General features: G+C 32.5%; 1 protein-coding gene across 2 annotated transcripts; it reads left to right on the plus strand.

The window, feature by feature from the left end:
• The first annotated feature begins 273 nt into the window (after nt 1–273).
• Nucleotides 274–19,835, plus strand: LOC105333239 (putative ankyrin repeat protein RF_0381). Of its 2 annotated transcripts, none has more exons than XM_034448509.2 (7): nt 274–401; nt 5,552–5,627; nt 14,561–14,747; nt 16,724–16,831; nt 17,056–17,131; nt 17,399–17,574; nt 17,709–19,835. In XM_034448509.2, exons 2-7 carry the CDS (start codon nt 5,559–5,561, stop codon nt 19,019–19,021), a joined length of 1,929 nt encoding a protein of 642 aa, XP_034304400.1. In that variant the 5' UTR covers nt 274–401; nt 5,552–5,558; the 3' UTR covers nt 19,022–19,835. The 2 variants fall into 2 exon arrangements, with proteins under 2 accessions (XP_034304400.1, XP_034304401.1); XM_034448510.2 differs by lacking the exon at nt 274–401 and adding an exon at nt 3,928–3,950.
• Nucleotides 19,836–20,366: the final 531 nt, after the last annotated feature.

Here is a 20,366-nt window from a genome sequence, read left to right on the forward strand (position 1 = left end):
ATCTTGCAATCGTACCATCGTCATTGCATTGTCGTACCATCGCATCCTCGTGGTGGCGCTATCGCACCACAGCATCATCGTCATTGCACTATCGCACTATTGACGCAAACGTCTTTGGTGCAATGATGCGATGGTGAACTACATGGCCCTATCCGGAGTCCATAAAATACAAACAATAATTTCCGCATGTGATTTAATTTTATTATTATTATTTAGCTTTTAGTGGGTTTTTTTGGCTTGGTCCAACAATGTCATTGAAATGAATACAAACTCTGATTATTTTCTGTTTGCAGGAAGAACAAAAATAATTTTTATGGGAAAATGCTCACGATTTCTACGAGTTTAATTTCATCCTCTTTCCGTTACAGTTGTGAATGACTGATATTATATGCCACGACCAGGTCAGTCTTATAAACTACATTTGAATACATGGGTTTTCTAACGCTGATTTTTATTTTATTTTATTGCAATTTCTATATTTATATATTAAGTATGATATATAAGTATATCATGAAATCCTTGCATTTACTGGAATGTTTTATTAATATAAATAGGGATAACTGCGCTTTAGCAAGGTTATCTCTCTATTGGGGAGCTGTATTAAGTTGCTAAAAGGGATAAAGTGGTAAGGAAGTAATATATTATTTGCTAAACGAAGAAAAGCAAAAACCTGTCGTTTCATTATTTGCGTTGTTAAAAAATTTTCATGCGGTTTAAACTAGTAATTTACTATAAGTTTTAAGAAACAGCTTTGTACAGCTTATTGGATCATGGAGAAATGTGAAACATTGTATGTACTAGCCAAGGTGATTTGAGTCCCATTTCTAAGGAAGATTATTTTAAACTGCAGACGTTCAAGTTTCGATATTATTCCTTATGAAGATATTACGTGAGCAAAAAGTCATGATATTTTATCCTTATTACTATTATTTCAGCGACCCTCAAAGTCAACCATACTTAGTGTATTACTTCGTAATATAAACTATATGTATGTTATTTCATTTAGAATCAAATTAATATCATTGTATACTATTTTTATATAGGTATTACGGTACAATATATCTAAATAGGTCTAAATTCGTTAATATTTTCATAGGAGGTTTAATGGTCAACAAATTACGTTTTTTAGCTTTAAAAATTAATTATTTTCTATATTTTTACACAGACCTTTTTCTAAATGGTAGATGGAATTTTAGAGTCGTAAACAGACCACATCTTTTCTCTATCCTCTATCAGACCGTCTTAAAGCTGAACACCGCTCGTAAATAGGAACCGTCACACAGGTACCTGGTATATAAACCCTTCGATTTCGTTACACCCGATTGCACATCTGAAACTCGTGGCCGACGTGTAGTGTTCCTTTCGTTGTCTTTGGATTTTTATGCATTTAATTGTTATTTATGTGCACATTATGTCTGTAAATAATGCAATGACCAGTTCATTTGATGTTAGTACTCTCCTGGTTTGAAAAAATGCGTAAAACTTGACAATTTCATCGCGACCGAGTAACATGGTGAGGCAAGATGTACGTCCACACAGGTGAGACCTCTACAGCGATATACTTTGAACTGTTAAGAGGTCTATGGCTTATATAGGGGTGTAGGAAGAGCGGTGCTGAAAGAGAAATATGGCGGACAGTGCCTATTTACGAGCGGTGTTCAGCTTTAACACCGCTACTTAGGGAGTTTCCTATCACAAAATAGTATACAATAAACAAATACAAATATAAGCATTTTAAACATAAATAGATGCATTTTATTGGTTTCTGCGACAGGCGTGGACATTGGATCACTTTCTGTGGAAAAGCTTTTGGAATTTTTTTAATTTAAATTAGAATTAGATTTTAAGTATCCATTATTACATTATAAATATTTAGAAAAATGGCAAAATGGGCTCAGAGCTCCTGGGCTTAACATCAATAGTTGTCAAAATATTTTGTACGTGTCAATCATTTTAAACATTTGGTTTATGACAAACATTTCTAAATTGATGAATGAATGAAGAAGGTCAAATGGCATTTCAACTCTTGGGATTGCATAACATCGGTGGCATGATCAAAAGCATGTTGAAACATGTCACCGTATGAATTGCAAATATCGTTGAACTAGGTAAGCTGCAATGGTTGCTTATAAATTTGAAATTTATTTCTTTTTTATACACAAATATTTTTACTATATAGATATATTTTAATATACTTTAATATTTGTATATCAATATTTAATAATTTATTAAGTTGTATTTAATAGAACAACTGTCAATATTCGTTTTTTATTAACATAAAGATTGTTTATCTACACAAACATTTAAAACGAAAGTAAAATACTACGTCTTAATATAACTATTTAAATTGAGCTTTATATCATGTGTAAGAGAAATGAAATATCCTTGTATACGTTCTTACATATGCCTGGATGGTACAAAGTTGACATGTAACAATCAAGCTAGTCGGTAGACAGCTAAAGTCCATTGTGCATTTAACCTTCATCTTGATATATTTCATGATCGGGAACTGCTATCCATTAAAAAAGCAATATTTCTGGAAAGAATATAGGGACATAAAAGACCTTTTAAATAATCAATAAATATTCTTTAAGGAAGTTTTTAATAAAAAAATATGTAGTTTAACATATATCCTTTTCTCTACTATATGATATCTCTTTTCGAATGTATGCCTTCTAAAAAACTTTGGAATTGGTGTTTGCAGTACATATCGTTATTTTTTTTCCATAGTGGTTGATAAATAACGTTTTTTTTTTAAATTTATGTGATCAAGTCACTCTCAGCTGTGTCAAAGAATTCCACTTTTTGCATTTCATGCATTTTGGTAGTAATTTTGGCATACTGGAATCGAGAAAAGCATATGGACAGTCATGAATATAAGGCGTTTAAAAACACTCTTCAAAATTAATCCTGATGCTATGCTAGTGGTCATTAAAGCCAATTATATATATATGTATCTTGTAAACGTATGTACATAGTGCATTCCTAACAATTATCAATCATTTCTCCAAATTCAATTTTAGCATTTAGTTTGAGCAATGGAACGATAGGTAACAATTATTTACGATAGGTAATAAAAAGAAAAATTATTTGTCGACAAACACATTAATTATAACAAAAATGAACATTTTCATTTGCATTTATATGAACTTTCTAAAAGGAAATTCGTTTGGTTTTTTTGGTTTTTTCTTTCAAAAGGATATATTAGAAGCATATTTATGACGCCACAATTGACATCACACGAGCTCAAAGTTTGATGCATTATTTTGTACAATGACAAATGATTACGTTCAATCATACTTTAAAATGCGATATAAACTATTTAAACGACTCTCTTAAAGTTCATAGGGATAACAAAAAGTCTCAGAAAGTATTTTCTTAAGATTCATTCCTTTGATAATATCTGTGATTGTTACATGTATTAATGTAAGTTTGACCTAAACGGCGAATAAGGCGATTACAAAATGAATAATAAGTGTCTTTTACATAATTCATTATACTTAATCCAAATACTTGTACACATTAAATGACATCTTTAAAATAATAACAAAATGATACATTTAATAAAATTTTGCGATAGAGGTTGATGTTAAACTCTTAGCATTTCCCTTCCAAACATTAATATAATTGATTTCAGAAAAACAACAACAAAAAAAGGTTTGATTTTACTCCCGAAACCGAAACTTCAACATAACTTCTTCTTCTTTTTTTTTTGATTCACTATTCCAATAACTAAAATACTGCCTATTGGGTTTGCAACTGGCTAAAGCATTTACAACTGACAACAAAACTAATGGTTTAGCAGAATATAAGTAAAGAAAAGCAAGATGTAGGCCGGAAATTCCTTCAGTCAATATATCGTGCAAAACTTTAACCAAAAAGACATGTTGAATCATGTATAATTATTAATAGATTATATATTGCACCAAACCTCTATAGCTACTAAGAAGGTAAGTTGTGTTCGCCCTTCATTAAGAAATTAATCTCTATCCTGGAAAAATTATTATTTTCAATAAATGAAATAGCCGTATGTTTACCGGTAGGTTGAATAAAAAAAACGTGAAATAATGATTTTTTTTTTCATTATTGTCGAGCACTTTTTTTCTTGGTTCAGAAAGCGAAACCACAATGTTTTCTTGTCTAATACTAACTAATGGAAACAAAGTAAGTGGCTTGAGCAAATTATTTACTCTGAATAACTTCTTAAATATCATAATGTTTGGAGTTAAATTGGGCAATATTCAGAAGGCAATTAATTAAAGGAGACTTCATGATCAAATTAAATGTAGTTTAAAAGCAAATGTCTTATTTGCTTGAGCGTTTGATTGATTTGAGAAATTACGTCTACTTTCCATTTAAAAGTTTCATTTTTCCGTTTTAGGACTAGTTTTAAAACTTTTATCTATTTCAAATGTCAGATGTTCTTAATTAAATAGTCATCAAAATTTGCATGTTTGAAAACTTGATCATCAACAAGAAAATGCAATACCACCATTGCCCTTTACCTAATGCGGTGCACATATGTGTACATTGATGTTTAAAGGTAATATTTAAATGCAAAAATATCGATTACCACAAACCCTGTTACACGGATTGATAACAAAAAAATAAACTTAGACTGTGTTTACCACAATATATCGAACAGTTACGTAAGAACTGGATTGAATTATGAAACATGAAAGAACGTTAAATATATCGATATCCATGCATAAAGAGACATTCTATTTAGAGTTACTGTTCACTGCATTTGCTTGAACAATGCTTAAATAGACTTAGACATAGCGCATTGTTTTTGAGTTTCTTTGAAGCAGCAAAAACAAATATAAAGTAATAGTTATGCCTCCTCCTTCTCCTGCCTACACATCAAATGTGTTAAAAATTTTATTGATCAGAATATGATTATATCCTGATCAAAACGTATAAACATTGATGTACATCAAATTTAGTACATACCAATAATTCAAGTACAACAAAAATCAAAATACTGTAACTGAAAAAACTATACTCTAGTACGTTAAAACCAACTGCAACATATATAATATGTAGAGCAGAATCTAATACAAGGTAAACTATGCATTCAAACACATAAGTAAATTATTAATAATACAAACTGATGGCAGATGATGTGGGAATAGGCCAAAACAGAGGTGGGAAAGAAATTCAACAAAATACAGACTGTACAATTTGTAGACTGATAAACCAAAAGTGACGATATCTTTCAGACAATCAGATTACTTCAAATTCAGCATTAAAACTGAGGGGCTCCCCGAGGGGAAAGCTGTGCATGTTAAAATAATGTTGTTTATATCTACAGATTAAAAAGACATCAAACCGTTTATATTTATAAATTGCAATTATACGAATTATATATATATATATATATATATATATATATATATATATATATATATATATATATATATATATATATATATATATATATATATTAATGCTTCATATGTTATGTCATAAATACCAAAGAAAGCAAAATAAGCGTTTTTCATTAATCATGCATTGATGGTAAAGTAATTTTTTTTAAATTCTTTTACAGAGTGAGAATGGTTTTAATCGCCTTTTCAGTTTTCTATGCACTGAGTCTACCACTGACAACATCAGTCAGCATTCCAGTAAGTTTTTGTTAAAATAAAACAGTAATTATCTACATAATCTGCTTATATATACAATAGAATGTTATCGTTGGTGGTTATTACGTAGGTAGAGAGCATCGAATGGTAGTTTCAAAAGTATAAAAACGTGTATTTCCAAAGTTATTCAAGTTAATTTAAACATGCTTTTGTTTTTTTCTTTATGACCATAGCCAAATTAAAAATTCAAATGAGGAAAAATGCTGACTAAATAGCATTTTTGCGAGACATTCAGTTAATAACTTAAAGGGGTCGACCTAGAGTTTCTGCCACCTGGTAGATAATTAAGCCTATAAGGGCAAAAAGGCGGGGTTACCTCCATCACTGTCAGTGATGCTGATAAGAGTAAACATTGCATGTGGCTGAGTCAGCTTTCTTTATATACTGGGGAAAACCCGATCTAAACACAGTGCAAGAAAACTCAATCAGAGTATTTCATATTGCAATTTATTCTGTATGTACACAAAGAAAATACTATTTTAGCAGCCTGTAGACTGTAACAAGTGTCCTTAAAAATTCTATTTCTTTTTCTAAAAGAAGACTTAACATATCTTTTCCAAATATTTCCCCGAAAAATGAATGTGCACTTTTTTAAGTTTTTCTTTCCTTTAACACTTCGTGGCATTCTGTGATTTGGTTTCCTAACTGAAGTAAATTTTCTCTCAACATTTTCGTTCCAGTGACAGACTGCTAAGTTTGTTCTAGCATTATACTGGGTATCTAAAAACGATATTTTCTTATCTTCGTAAACATTTACAACATTATTAAAACTTTCTACTTAAAATGTATCCTTACAAACTCTGTAATCATGAGGATGCTTGAATATAACAGAATTTTTTTTGACACCTAACAACAATTTCTCAGCTCTTGGATCTGTTATAACCTTTTTAGAAAATTCATAATTAGGGTCTTTTTTGATGATCCATGACAAGCTTGATGATTATTTTTGTAACGTTCAACAATGTTGAGAAGAAGAGATTTCAATTTTTCCGGGTCTTCATCACAGTCTCTGATGGCCAAATGAAAATGTGTGGATATTGGTTCAACCTTGTTGGGATGACCAGGTTTTTCCATCTAAATAAGCTGGTCCAGACGAAAAAAAAAATCAGAGCTGTTTTCATGGACTTTACAGCATGCCATGTGTCATTTTGGCTCTCTGAGTCGCACTCCTCACGAATGAATTTGTTAATTGACAAATTTCTGTCATGAGCATGGACTCCGATGTTTACCTCTTGATCTTTAAGATGTTGACAGATTTTTCCTGTTCCCAGCTTTTCATGTCTCTGTGATATAACATCATCGGATTTGGTCACATTCTGACATGACAGTACTTTGTGAGACTTTTCTCCAATTGCCACAACACTTGTGTCTTTGGCATTTTTTTCTCATTCCATGCCTGGCATCAGACATAATGTTGTTGGCTCCAAGTTCTTCATTTTCATAGGCAGCCACTTCCTCTAGTGTTGCTGTATGTGTTGAATAATCATATTCCCTTTGTATATGTTCTTGCATTTCATTGAAAAAATGATGTCTACTTTGTTTGAAAATCTTTCCAATTCAAGCTCCTTTAGTAAATCGAACATAATGTGATGGTAGCATACCACTACATGTGAATCCATGTTTAACTCTGTTGTAAACTAAGTATTCCTTATTTGGTAAATATGGGGAGGATGACCAAAGAAAACTGTGGTCATTTTGCTCATCACAGAAAAAATGTGTAGTAACAACGTGGCCTTTCTGGTGTATTTTTTGGGAGTTGATTTTAATCAACTCTTCTATGCAGTTACTCTGGCAAACCGAAAGTGAAACAGTGTTTGGACCTAAGTACAAATCATCACCGCTGACAAGACTTAGTTCTTGAAAACAATAGAAAAATTCGCATTTTTTTTCAAAGAAACTTATCTATAAACACTTTGAAAAAAGTCAGATTTTATATATTACGAATAATGTAGATATTTTTGTAGTATCATGTATTACTACGCAAGAGTCTCGTTCAACCAAACGCTCGGCGGTCTCCGTAAAAATCCGACGGAGAGGCTCTCTTGCTCGTCGGAGATTAACTGAGACAGCTGAGCGTGTGGTTGAACGAGACTAGAGTTTAATATCAATAGTGTTTGGATCCATACAATTTTTAGAATTGATTCGATTACTAATACATAGTTTGAAATCGATCTTTAAATATTACACAACATGATTCATATGGAGTTTCCCGAAATTCCTGTCGGAAAAGTCTGAAAATTCATATTATAAAAATGTGCGTAATTTAAATACAGACTAGAAACCGATTGCTACGCAGTTGCTACGCAAAATAACTTGATGTTGAAATAAATGCTAATCCATAAAATCAACTCCCCTCAGTACTTCAGTACTTTGATTTCACTTTCAGGTGTTTTTACAGCTACTTCCATGGTGCTCAGCCATCTCTACAAGTCGTTTTATAGACTCTTTGGCACAAAGAAAAAATTTTTGATTTACATTTTTTTCTGTACCTTTATATACGTACTTGGTACACTCGGTTTTTCCTTTTCCGCAAGCTCATTTTCAGACCCATTTGCCATTGACCCATCAGACCACAGTTGAAACAGATTTTCAATAACCTGTAAATTTCCGACAGGTTTGTTATGTTTTGAACTTAGTTCACCCCTGATTCTTTGAAAACTTTCAAGCACACTTCGTTTTTGTCAATCATCTCCTGCAAACTCAATTCTAAAGTTGTGATTTCTATTTCTCTTTATAACCGGACTTGCCATAATTACAGGATTGTTCTCATTAAAATGGCATAGGCTTTTGTTTCATGAATGGAGTATGCTGTTTCTGGAGGGGTTTCTGAGTGTTCATAGGATTATCAATTTGAAATTATCATTTGCATTGTGTTGCATCGCTTATGAGTAAAATTTTAATGGTATAAATTATGATCATTCTTACTTCATCAGATAATTTGACACCCCTGAAACAATAATGTTTAAAACCTGAAACTTGATCCTAGTACCATTTAGCTGAATCCCGCCAAAACTCCTGATCTATCTTCTATAGCTAGGTGACATAATCAGGCTTTTAGAGGATGATCAGATCGAGGCTCCTTAGGGATAATACAAATCTAACTGTATATGATATCTAAGTAGATATTGGTTTCAAATATATATATATATATATATATATATATATATATATATATATATATATATATATATATATATATATATATATATATATATATATATAATTATATAGGATGTCAATTGAATGAATGCGATGCGATGCAAAACAATACATATGGTTTAGATCCGCCGTGTTTACATTCCAGAAAGTGTTAATACACCATTGAGAAGCCTAATGAATAGATGGGCGCTTAGTGATTGGTTCAGATGCTTAACAAGTGAAAAGCTGTCAATGTGACAGCAAACCGGGTTTTCTTTTATGTGAACTGTATCCTTAATCCATGTCAACCCGTATCCAGTGAAATGGAGTACCCTATATGCAACATTTTGCCAAAAAATGACTAAGTTCAAAAGCTAGTATTTTTTTTAAAAATTATCAAAAATCAAAATCCTTGCAATATGCACACCTCTGATATATGTACAATTGATGTGCAAAAGAACAACTTCCTATCTTGAGAACTGTAGGAGGAGTTATCCGTACAATGAGGGTACCCTATATGCAATATTTTGCCAAAAAATGACTAAGTTCAAAGGCAGGTATTATTTTGATAAATTATCGGAAATCATAATCCTAGCAATATGCACACCTCTGATATATGTACAATTGATCTGCAAAAGAACAACTTCCTGTCTTGAGAACTGTAGGAGGAGTTATCCGTACAATGAGGGTACCCTATATGCAACATATTGCCAAAAAATGACGAAGTTTAAAAGCTGGTATTTTTTTCATAAATTATCAAAAATCAAAATCCTAGCAATATGCACACCTCTGATATATGTACAATAAATCTGCAAAAGAACAATTTCCTGTCTTGAGAACTGTAGGAGGAGTTATCCGTACAATGAGGGTACCCTATATGCAACATATTGCCAAAAAATGACTAAGTTTAAAAGCTGGTATTTTTTTCATAAATTATCAGAAATCAAAATCCTAGCAATATGCACACCTCTGATATATGTACAATTGATCTGCAAAAGAACAACTTCCTGTCTTGAGAACTGTAGGAGGAGTTATCCGTACAATGAGGGTACCCTATATGCAACATTTTGCCAAAAAATGACTAAGTTCAAAAGCTGGTATTTTTTTCATAAATTATCAGAAATCAAAATCCTAGCAATATGCACACCTCTGATATATGTACAATTGATCTGCAAAAGAACAACTTCCTGTCTTGAGAACTGTAGGAGGAGTTATCCGTACAATGAGGGTACCCTATATGCAACATTTTGCCAAAAAATGACTAAGTTCAAAAGCTGGTATTTTTTTCATAAATTATCAGAAATCAAAATCCTAGCAATATGCACACCTCTGATATATGTACAATTGATCTGCAAAAGAACAACTTCCTGTCGTGAAAACTGTAGGAGGAGTTATCCGTACAATGAGGGTACCCTATATGCAACATTTTGCCAAAAAATGACTAAGTTCAAAAGCTGGTATTTTTTTCATAAATTATCAGAAATCAAAATCCTAGCAATATGCACACCTCTGATATATGTACAATTGATGTGCAAAAGAACAACTTCCTATCTTGAAAAGTGTAGGAGGAGTTATCCGTACAATGAGGGTACCCTTTTGGCAGCCGCCCGCCCGCCCGCCCACCCGCCCGCCATTTTCACCATTTTAATAACCGGATTTTTCCGTTGGAAAACCCGGTCAAAAATTTATTATTAAAAATCACTGCTGCTTGTAAACAATGTGGCCGGATAGCGTAGACCAAGAAATCAACAGGTCAGGCAAACTTTCGTCGCGAGCGGCTATTTGAAGATGCTGGAAGGCCACGTCGGATTAAGGGGGTTATGTGACCATCTTGTACATTTGAGGATAAGAATGTAAACATTTCTTGAACTGGAAGCTATAGACTTATTTTGAAGATTTAAAAATCTGAAAAATATGTTCGTTGGTGTCCTCTCTACAACCATTTGTTGAGAAAAAGTTTTAATTTTGCTAATTTAAGTTGTAACTTTGTCTCTTGGTCAAAAGGTCAAAGATCAAAGGTCACACAAAATGAAAGGGAGTGTATTTCGTATGTGTTTGTGAAATCAATGAAATTCAAAGGGGAATTACTGCACAAAGGGGACGTTGGATCATAGTAGAAGAAACTTCTATGTGTACTGAAGACAGTGGTAAAAGTTTTATGTCTCTATCTCTTATGATTTCAGAGGAGTAGCGATAACAAGCATTTCGTACAACAGGGGCAATAACTTACTAACTTTTTCAAGGTGGGAGCTAAAGGGTTATATTTTGATATGGCTTATGACGTCCTACTACATCTTTGATAAAGTTTCTTTATACTTTATACCACCGTAAACAAAAGAGATACGAAAACACATAAATAACCAGATTTTAAAATGACCTTGACCTTTATGTTATTTTGATCGGACAAGGTAGAGGTGCCCATCTCAAGTGGTCCGAAGTCTCTATGACAAATAGTAAAAAAGTTCGAAGTGATTTTATAGAAATTTAAATACTTTCATGGGCAATAACTGCTAGAAGGGGTGTACTGAAGACATTGGTAAAGGTTCCAAATCTCTATCTCTTATGGTTTCATAGGAGCAGCGATACCAAGCATTTCCTTGTCAAAGGGCAATAACTATGTAAGTTCTGGGAGTTTTTTTGACACAGGGTGAATTGGTACCATCATTTTAAACGAGCAATTGCATAAAGTTTAAATTGTTTGGATAACCCTTATAACAAAAAAGTCACCCTGGGGAAAATAGAAAAAAAGAAGAAGAAGAAAAACCTAAAGAAAACAAAATGTCATAAGAGATAGAGACATAAAACTTTTACCACTGTCTTCAGTACACATAGAAGTTTCTTCTACTATGATCCAACGTCCCCTTTGTGCAGTAATTCCCCTTTGAATTTCATTGATTTCACAAACACATACGAAATACACTCCCTTTCATTTTGTGTGACCTTTGATCTTTGACCTTTTGACCAAGAGACAAAGTTACAACTTAAATTAGCAAAATTAAAACTTTTTCTCAACAAATGGTTGTAGAGAGGACACCAACGAACATATTTTTCAGATTTTTAAATCTTCAAAATAAGTCTGTAGCTTCCAGTTCAAGAAATGTTTACATTCTTATCCTCAAATGTACAAGATGGTCACATAACCCCCTTAATCCGACGTGGCCTTCCAGCATCTTCAAATAGCCGCTCGCGACGAAAGTTTGCCTGACCTGTTGATTTCTTGGTCTACGCTATCCGGCCACATTGTTTACAAGCAGCAGTGATTTTTAATAATAAATTTTTGACCGGGTTTTCCAACGGAAAAATCCGGTTATTAAAATGGTGAAAATGGCGGGCGGGCGGGCGGGCGAGCGGCTGCCAAAAGGGTACCCTCATTGTACGGATAACTCCTCCTACACTGTTCAAGATAGGAAGTTGTTCTTTTGCACATCAATTGTACATATATTAGAGGTGTGCATATTGCTAGGATTTTGATTTCTGATAATTTATGGAAAAAATACCAGCTTTTGAACTTAGTCATTTTTTGGCAAAATGTTGCATATAGGGTACCCTCATTGTACGGATAACTCCTCCTACAGTTTTCACGACAGGAAGTTGTTCTTTTGCAGATCAATTGTACATATATCAGAGGTGTGCATATTGCTAGGATTTTGATTTTTGATAATTTATGAAAAAAATAATAGCTTTTAAACTTAGTCATTTTTTGGCAAAATGTTGCATATAGGGTACCCTCATTGTACGGATAACTCCTCCTACAGTTCTCAAGACAGGAAGTTGTTCTTTTGCAGATCAATTGTACATATATCAGAGGTGTGCATATTGCTAGGATTTTGATTTCCAATAATTTATCAAAATAATACTTGCCTTTGAACTTAGTCATTTGTTGGCAAAATATTGCATATAGGGTACCCTCATTGTACGGATAACTTCTCCTACAGTTCTCAAGATAGGAAGTTGTTCTTTTGCACATCAATTGTACATATTTCAGAGGTGTGCATATTGCAAGGATTTTGATTTTTAATAATTTTTAAAAAAAATACTAGCTTTTGAACTTAGTCATTTTTTGGCAAAATGTTGCATATAGGGTACTCCATTTCACTGGATACGGGTTGACATGGATTAAGGATACAGTTCACATAAAAGAAAACCCGGTTTGCTGTCACATTGACAGCTTTTCACTTGTTAAGCATCTGAACCAATCACTAAGCGCCCATCTATTCATTAGGCTTCTCAATGGTGTATTAACACTTTCTGGAATGTAAACACGGCGGATCTAAACCATATGTATTGTTTTGCATCGCATTGCATTCATTCAATTGACATCCTATATAATATAAAACATAAATTCAAGTCGCCGTACGTGGCCTCGTGGTTAGAGTACATGATTGCAAAGCTATTGGTCGCGGGTTCGAAACTCGTCGGTGGGCTTTTTTTTATTTCCGTTTTAAATTGAGTCAGAAATTGTTTTTTCTCTTATTACTCTTTAATTATCAAGATTTTGATGATTTTTTTTAACCATATTGAAAGATGAAAAGGCCTCTAATTGTTCCGTGAACACCTAATCTACTAGTTTCAATGGATGTGTGCCTACATTTAGCACTGTATACCAATTGATGATTGATGTCTAAATGCATTAATAAGCTACCTATAATCTTTATTTGGGCTTACTTTTTAAAACTGTCCTATTTTCCGTCTGTTTTCTGATTACCGAATTATAAGTTTTTTGTCAGAATCTATTAAGCCATAAAAAGTAAACTTTTATGTTCTATAAATCATGCCAAAGTTACATTTGCCCTTATAAAGTGTACTCGGGTTGAAACTATTTTTTAGCTGTCTATGTACAATACTTGTTCGAAATTTCTAAATCTGTATAAATGATGATGTTCGACGGAAATTTCATTTAGCGAATAATGTTAAGTTTTCATGGAACATTCTCTCAAATGCGGCCTAGTGTTTGCACTGTTTAACAGTATGTGCAGATTCGGGGTAGAGGATTACTTGACTGTTTTCTCCTACTTACACTACCAGTTCTTGTGGAATTTGACTGCAATATTTATAGAACTCTTATTGTTTGTGAACCTATTTTATATGTTTAGTTGATGTGGTATGGGTTTTTCCCAAAGGTATGGTAAATAGAATATCCCATTACTCTACAAGAGGAAATGCTAAAGTAAACATTCTCAATTTTTAATTATCATCTAACAGTCTATACACATCATTTTTTGCAGAACCTTATTCGTATTTTACTGATACGTATTCAATATGACTGTGTTTTTAGCGGAAAGCGGTTTCCGCACAATCAAGTACATCTCTAAGTGCATTGCATGTATGTATTGGAATAGAATAGATGCATTCAAAATACGCAAATTCAAACATCCGTTGCTTTAAATTGCTAATACAGCAAATAAATAAAGTAAATTCTAGATACCAAATGTTAGAAAACAATAAGGATATCGTTACGGTAACAATTAATTCAATTACTAAGTACTTAAAACTGCTTTATTCATTAAATTAAATTACAAATGATTCAACTTCTCACCAGAATGTTGAATAAAGAAACACAGTGTTATTGCAGTGGTAATAGTTGAATGTTTGTACTATACTATAAATGCTCTCTAATTTCTTTTATTTTAAATTATGGTTACTGCATTTAGAAATATTTTATTGGATTGTAATATCATTAAGACAAGTTAAACTTAAATAATGAATTAAGAAACATTTAAATTTTATGAAATAAAATGAAACGGCATATACATGAATGTTTTGGTTTCAATTTTTAGGACTTGGAGTTTTCTTTCGAAGTGCATCCCGTCAATTACTGTCCAATCAACAAAGAAGCTTGGGAACTGGCATCTGCTCGACTAAATTGTAACACAACACATGGATATCATTGTGTCCCTAATAAACAGTTCACATCTCTTGTTGAATTTTGCTATCCGAAGGGATACAAGTATCCTTTTGAAAAAGGTATATATATATATATATATATATAAACGAATAAGTCCTTACAGACAGTAGACAATAGCACAATACTCCATTTCTCTCAAATTTAATCCAGAGCGCTTTCGCCTGAACGGATCTTCCGTGGATTTAAAATCCACCGAAGAGCCGATCAAGCAAAAGCGAAATGAGAGAAATGAGAGAAATGGTACTCTATATCTCTCAAATTTAGTCCAGTGCGTTTTAAGAGAAATGATATTCCATTTCTCTCAAATTCAATCTAAAGCACTTTCGCCTGATCGGCTGTGGGTTTAAAATCTACTGAAGAGCCGATCAGGCGAAAGCGCTCTGGATTGAATTTGAGAGAGGTTTAATCCAGAGCACTTTCGCCTGGTCGGCTCTTCCGTTGATTTAAAATCTACTTAAGAGCCGATCAGGTAGAAGCGCTCTGGATTATATATATATATATATATATATATATATACACCGTATAACGGGTATTTTCTGCGGTTGTTAATTTTTTGCGGTATTTTGCGGATAAGAAAAATCCTTTGACACTATTTAAAATACAAGCTATAATTTTCAAACGTGATCAGTCCGTTATAAGGGGGCTCTGCGTCGTATTTCACACCTAATTATCTCATGTTATCTGTGCGATATCAATTATAGCTGAACAGATATAAGGACTGTGTGTTTAGTCGAGTATGAAATAAAAATGATCTGAGAAAAGTTCACAAGCAGTATTTAGTAGACTTGTAAAACAATTGAGATTTAGTTTTCGTTCACCGTGAACACGGTAAGAATGTCGATTTTAAGATATGTAAAGCGCGGAAGAATTCTTCCAAATCCTAACGGACGGTTATCGGCAAGTTTATCCCCTAGATCGACCCAAGAGTGTAACACAAGGCTGTCTGAAGTTATGGATAAATCTACAACACCAAATTCAAGCAAAAAACGCGTGGTTCATATTCGACCTATTCGCCCAGGGACCGAGCCAAAATCGGGAACTAGTTCTCGATTGGTTCTCTAGTTTACGTTCCCTAAGGCAAATCCGGTAAACATATGTAATTTTTTTTCGGGCTAATTTAACCGCAGAAATTGAAAACGCAGAATATAATTTGATACTTTTTAGGGGTTAAACCGCAAAAATTTCAAGCCGCAGAAAATACCCGTTATACGGTGTGTATATATATATATATATATATATATATATATATATATATATATATATATATATATATATATATATGCTATTTTTAAATTTAAAAAGTAGCATGCTAAATAAAAGCATGTTTATGTTGCTTTCATTTTTATATATGGACAAAGGAGAACACATAATCCCGTATTAATAGCATCAAAATCCGTAATTTTCGTATGTCTGATAAGAAAGTTATATATGTAATATATTGATAGAGAGAAAAAAATGATATAGAGACAGAGGCGCAGGCACAAACACATTACAATATTTAGCAAAAACCATTTATGTATGATTGTAATGCAAGAAAACCCCTAGTATTATGTTCTGAGATTTTTTTTTTGGTAAAAATATAGCCTCAAAAAGAATTGAATTTTTTTCCCAACATGCAAGTTATTGAAACGTTTATATTATCGTTTCAGTGTTTAGAAAGTAAATCTGCTCTTTGTAATTTTCAATTAGAATTCAGAAAGTAGATACTAAATAATGTAGCATACCCTTACATATTTTGGATTTTCGATGCAACATTTTACAAACACTGCATTTTTGTTAAAGGTTTGGCATGAGAATTAAAGCGTTAAGAGACTAGTTTTATCAGGATATGGCATAATCCATACACTGTAATGATATATTTGAGTTTGTAAGAGTTTGTACGACAACAATTGTGAGATTGTTTGTTGGTTTTTTAAATGACTGATACGAAGATCAAGTGTCTCATAACTCTCATTAATGCATATTACAACTTTCAATCTAGATGACCGTTTATCAATCCCAAAATTTTATCTTATGTCTTAAAAATTATTTTTAGGAAACTGTTTGGAATTGGCTGGAAACGGTATTCTGAATCAGGTGCCGTGCAGTACTTTTTCCAGTGGTTGCCCTAATCGATTTTTCTTCAGCAATGAACTTTACAATTGTAAGTTATATCAATTTGCACTTCTTAACTATGATATTTTTAAAAACATTATAACTAGGTAGTACTTGCTCTCGTATTTTGTTTCTTAAATTTTATCATATTATAGATTTTTTTTAAATTTTATATATGACTTAAAATCATAATGTCATACTAATTGTTTTCTAGTACTAGTATATTCAGGATATGTGGCGATCAGTTTCACTGTTTTATTTTTTTTTTACAAGTTCCAAAGTGTTTGTCCATCAATACGAATGAACATTGCTTTGAGGCCGACATTCCCTGCATTTGTTCACGATACAAGTACGTAACTTAAATTGTTTCCATGCAATTTTTATGTTAAGTTTGGCAGATATTTCATATCAAATTAGATACATATTTACTTTTTGCATTAGCTTCAAAAGGAAAAAGCAATTTTCACGTTTAAAAAGTAATTTGAAATACATCCTATGTTTTCAAAATCAAATATAAAAAAACAAATATTTGAAAAAATATATATATTTTGTTTTTAATTTGAATGCTACTCATTCCAATGACATATGAGTTTATTACTCTATTTTGTTTGTACAGAGAAGTAAGAAAGTCTGCAAATAAAACAACCGCCTATCAAGAAGAAAGCAGCAACTATTTCAAAACTACAATTGGATTTGCCATATGTCTTTCTTTCCTCTTTCTCGCTCTAATCATCTTTGTGATTCTAAAAATAATAAAGTTCTTGAAGCAAAAATCAATTTGGTTTCAAAAAGGTACAGTTATATTATATCTTACTTACTAAAGTAATATTTGGACAATATGTGATCTTTATATGGTGTTTATACATATACTGATTTTAAAAGCTTCAATCATTTTTCTAAAATAGGTTTTTTTTTTAATTTTTAAGGACATAAATCAAAGGAAAACGCTTTAAACAAAGACGAGGAGTCTGAACTTACAGGCAAAGAAGAAGGAAAATCCAATATACGAAGATTACACGACTTGATTGTCCAGGGTACAAAACAAGGGTTTACTCGTTTGATATGTGATTTCAATAAAGATGATCTGGAACAATTAAACGTACGGGGATTAAACTGCTTACATCTTGCTGCAAAAGGTGGTAATATTCAATTATTTAAAAGAATTCATAAATGCGGTGTAAGCATTGACACAAAAGCAACTGACGGAAGGAATGTTTTGCACATTGCTGCCCACCACGGGAACTATGCAATATGCGAGTACCTTTTGCAAAAACATAAGAACCTATACACGGACACTGACAGATATGCAATGAATCCTGCTCACTGGGCTGCACTTGCTGGAGAGAAATCTATATTGGAGCTCTTCATGAAATATGGATGTGATCTAACTGAACTTACTCATCCATATAGAGAAAATATAGTTTTATTTGCCTGTATGGGAAAAAGTTTAGCTGTTTGCAAGTTTGTGGGATCAAACAAAAACATTTCACACCTTTTGCACGAAAAGAATAGAGAAGGATGGAGCTCTATACAATATGCAGCTAAAAGTGGAAATCTTGAGGTTTTTAAATATCTTGTTGATGAAGGTGTAGATATTGAAAACAAATCACAGAAAACTGGAAAGAATTGTCTACATACCGCATGTGAAAAGGGTCATTTGAAAATATGCGAGTATATATTGAAAACGAAACCCGGGCTTTTAACAGAACTAGACAAAAATATGCAACACGTAGGACATTTTGCTGCAAAAAGCGGGGACGTTGAAATACTGCAGCATTTGTTAGATCATTCCCTCGTCGATAACGCGTTCTTACAGAAACCAGCCACTGATAATATTCATCTACTGCATATCGCATGCAGGCATGCAAGATTTGATATGTGTCTTAAAATAGTGAAAGAGTTTCCTTTTATGATTCACGAAATCACAGAAAAAGGATGGAATGCTGCCCTATTTATCACTGAAAGAGCTGGTGCCGAAAACGAACGAATACAAATTTTGAAAACTTTAACTGATATATCATCAGAATCCCCTTTAAATGCGTATCATGTTTCACGATCCGGAAAAACTATTTTGTTCAATGCATGCGTAAACCGGTCACCTAAACTGGTTCAATTTTTGTTAGAAAACTTTCCAGACTTACCAGAAATTGAAAAATCAATGGATCCAATAGAGTCAGCAAACTCAGAGGAGATAAAAGAAATTTTTAAAACACACTATCAAAAAAGTTACAAATGTTAAAGCAGCCTAGCCTCGTTTCCAGTATAAATGTTGAAACCTGTGGCTTTGTTGCTGCAGGATTCATTTTTAACAAGTAGATGTCCTTCCAAACACTTACGCATTCGGCGTAGACAACGTATATAAGATAAGGAATACGATTAAAGGCGATAAAAAAAACCGTAAGGACGTCCTTCTACAAATGTTAACAAATGAATCATTTATGAAGTAAATGAAAATTTTACCTTTGCAAAAACCTAAAAAAAAATCAGATGCTACATTTACCTGAAAACTCAAGTTTACCTAAAACTGAAGTCCTGCTCGAAATCTTTGTTGTTTTGTTCTCTATGTCTATAATGTCTGGTTTTATTATACTTTTTTTCTAAATGTATATATCCTTGACTGTAACATTATATAGTGTTAAAGTTGTTTCGTTTATATCTCTTGAAAGTGTGGTTTGCAGTGGTATATTCAAATTGTGTTTTTCTACTCCAAGTAATTTTGCGTCTTGACGAAGGAATAGGTTTTCCAAATTATTCGACAATTTTAATTGTTCATGTCATTAGCCAGTTCTTATGCTTTATATTTATCTTTAGTTTGGTTATAGTTTGTAAAATCATGCGCAGATCCAGAGAGGTCGGGATGTCCAGACAATAACCCTACCCGCCTTTCAAAAAAATGATTTTTTTTTTATTCACATGGTAATTTTTTTTTAAAATAGGCCTCGGACCCATGCCCGGGGAAACATGTCCCGGATCCGCGCATGATAATAATGTACATACATCCATGTATATATTTATTGATGAATTTTATGTACTTGTTCTATAGTTTTAGATAATAAAGAAATATACATTTTAACAATATCTATTAATCATAAATTAAACTTGTAGAGCATGGTAATATAATTTATGATATTTGCATTTCAAGAGCCCTCTTAAAAATCTAGAATGTAGCTCAACTAATTATAAATGATATATCAAACCATTTTATTCAAACACATCATATATTGAATTGAGAAAGATTTCTTCGTCGGCATCATAGGAAACTGAAAAGAATTGACGTCTGCATACCGCATTCCGTCAACATCGTTGATCAACACAGCAAAATTATCTTGATCATGCGCAGCTATCAGTTTTCTCTAGAATTTAGAAGCAAAGTAAACTTATATTAACTTTATTAAACATATTTCGGGGACATATTTTGTACGAGATAATATTTGGAGTATAACAAATGTAAACTGGCACAAAGTATACATTCTAATAAAAAAAAAAAAGAAAGGAACCCTGTTAATGGTATTATTCTGTGTGTAAAATGTCAAAGGCATACAATATTCATTTTTTCTTTAAAGTCGTTTCTTCAAACGTAATCC

This window comes from Magallana gigas, chromosome 4, assembly GCF_963853765.1.
Source record: "Magallana gigas chromosome 4, xbMagGiga1.1, whole genome shotgun sequence".
NCBI lineage: Eukaryota > Metazoa > Mollusca > Bivalvia > Ostreida > Ostreidae > Magallana > Magallana gigas.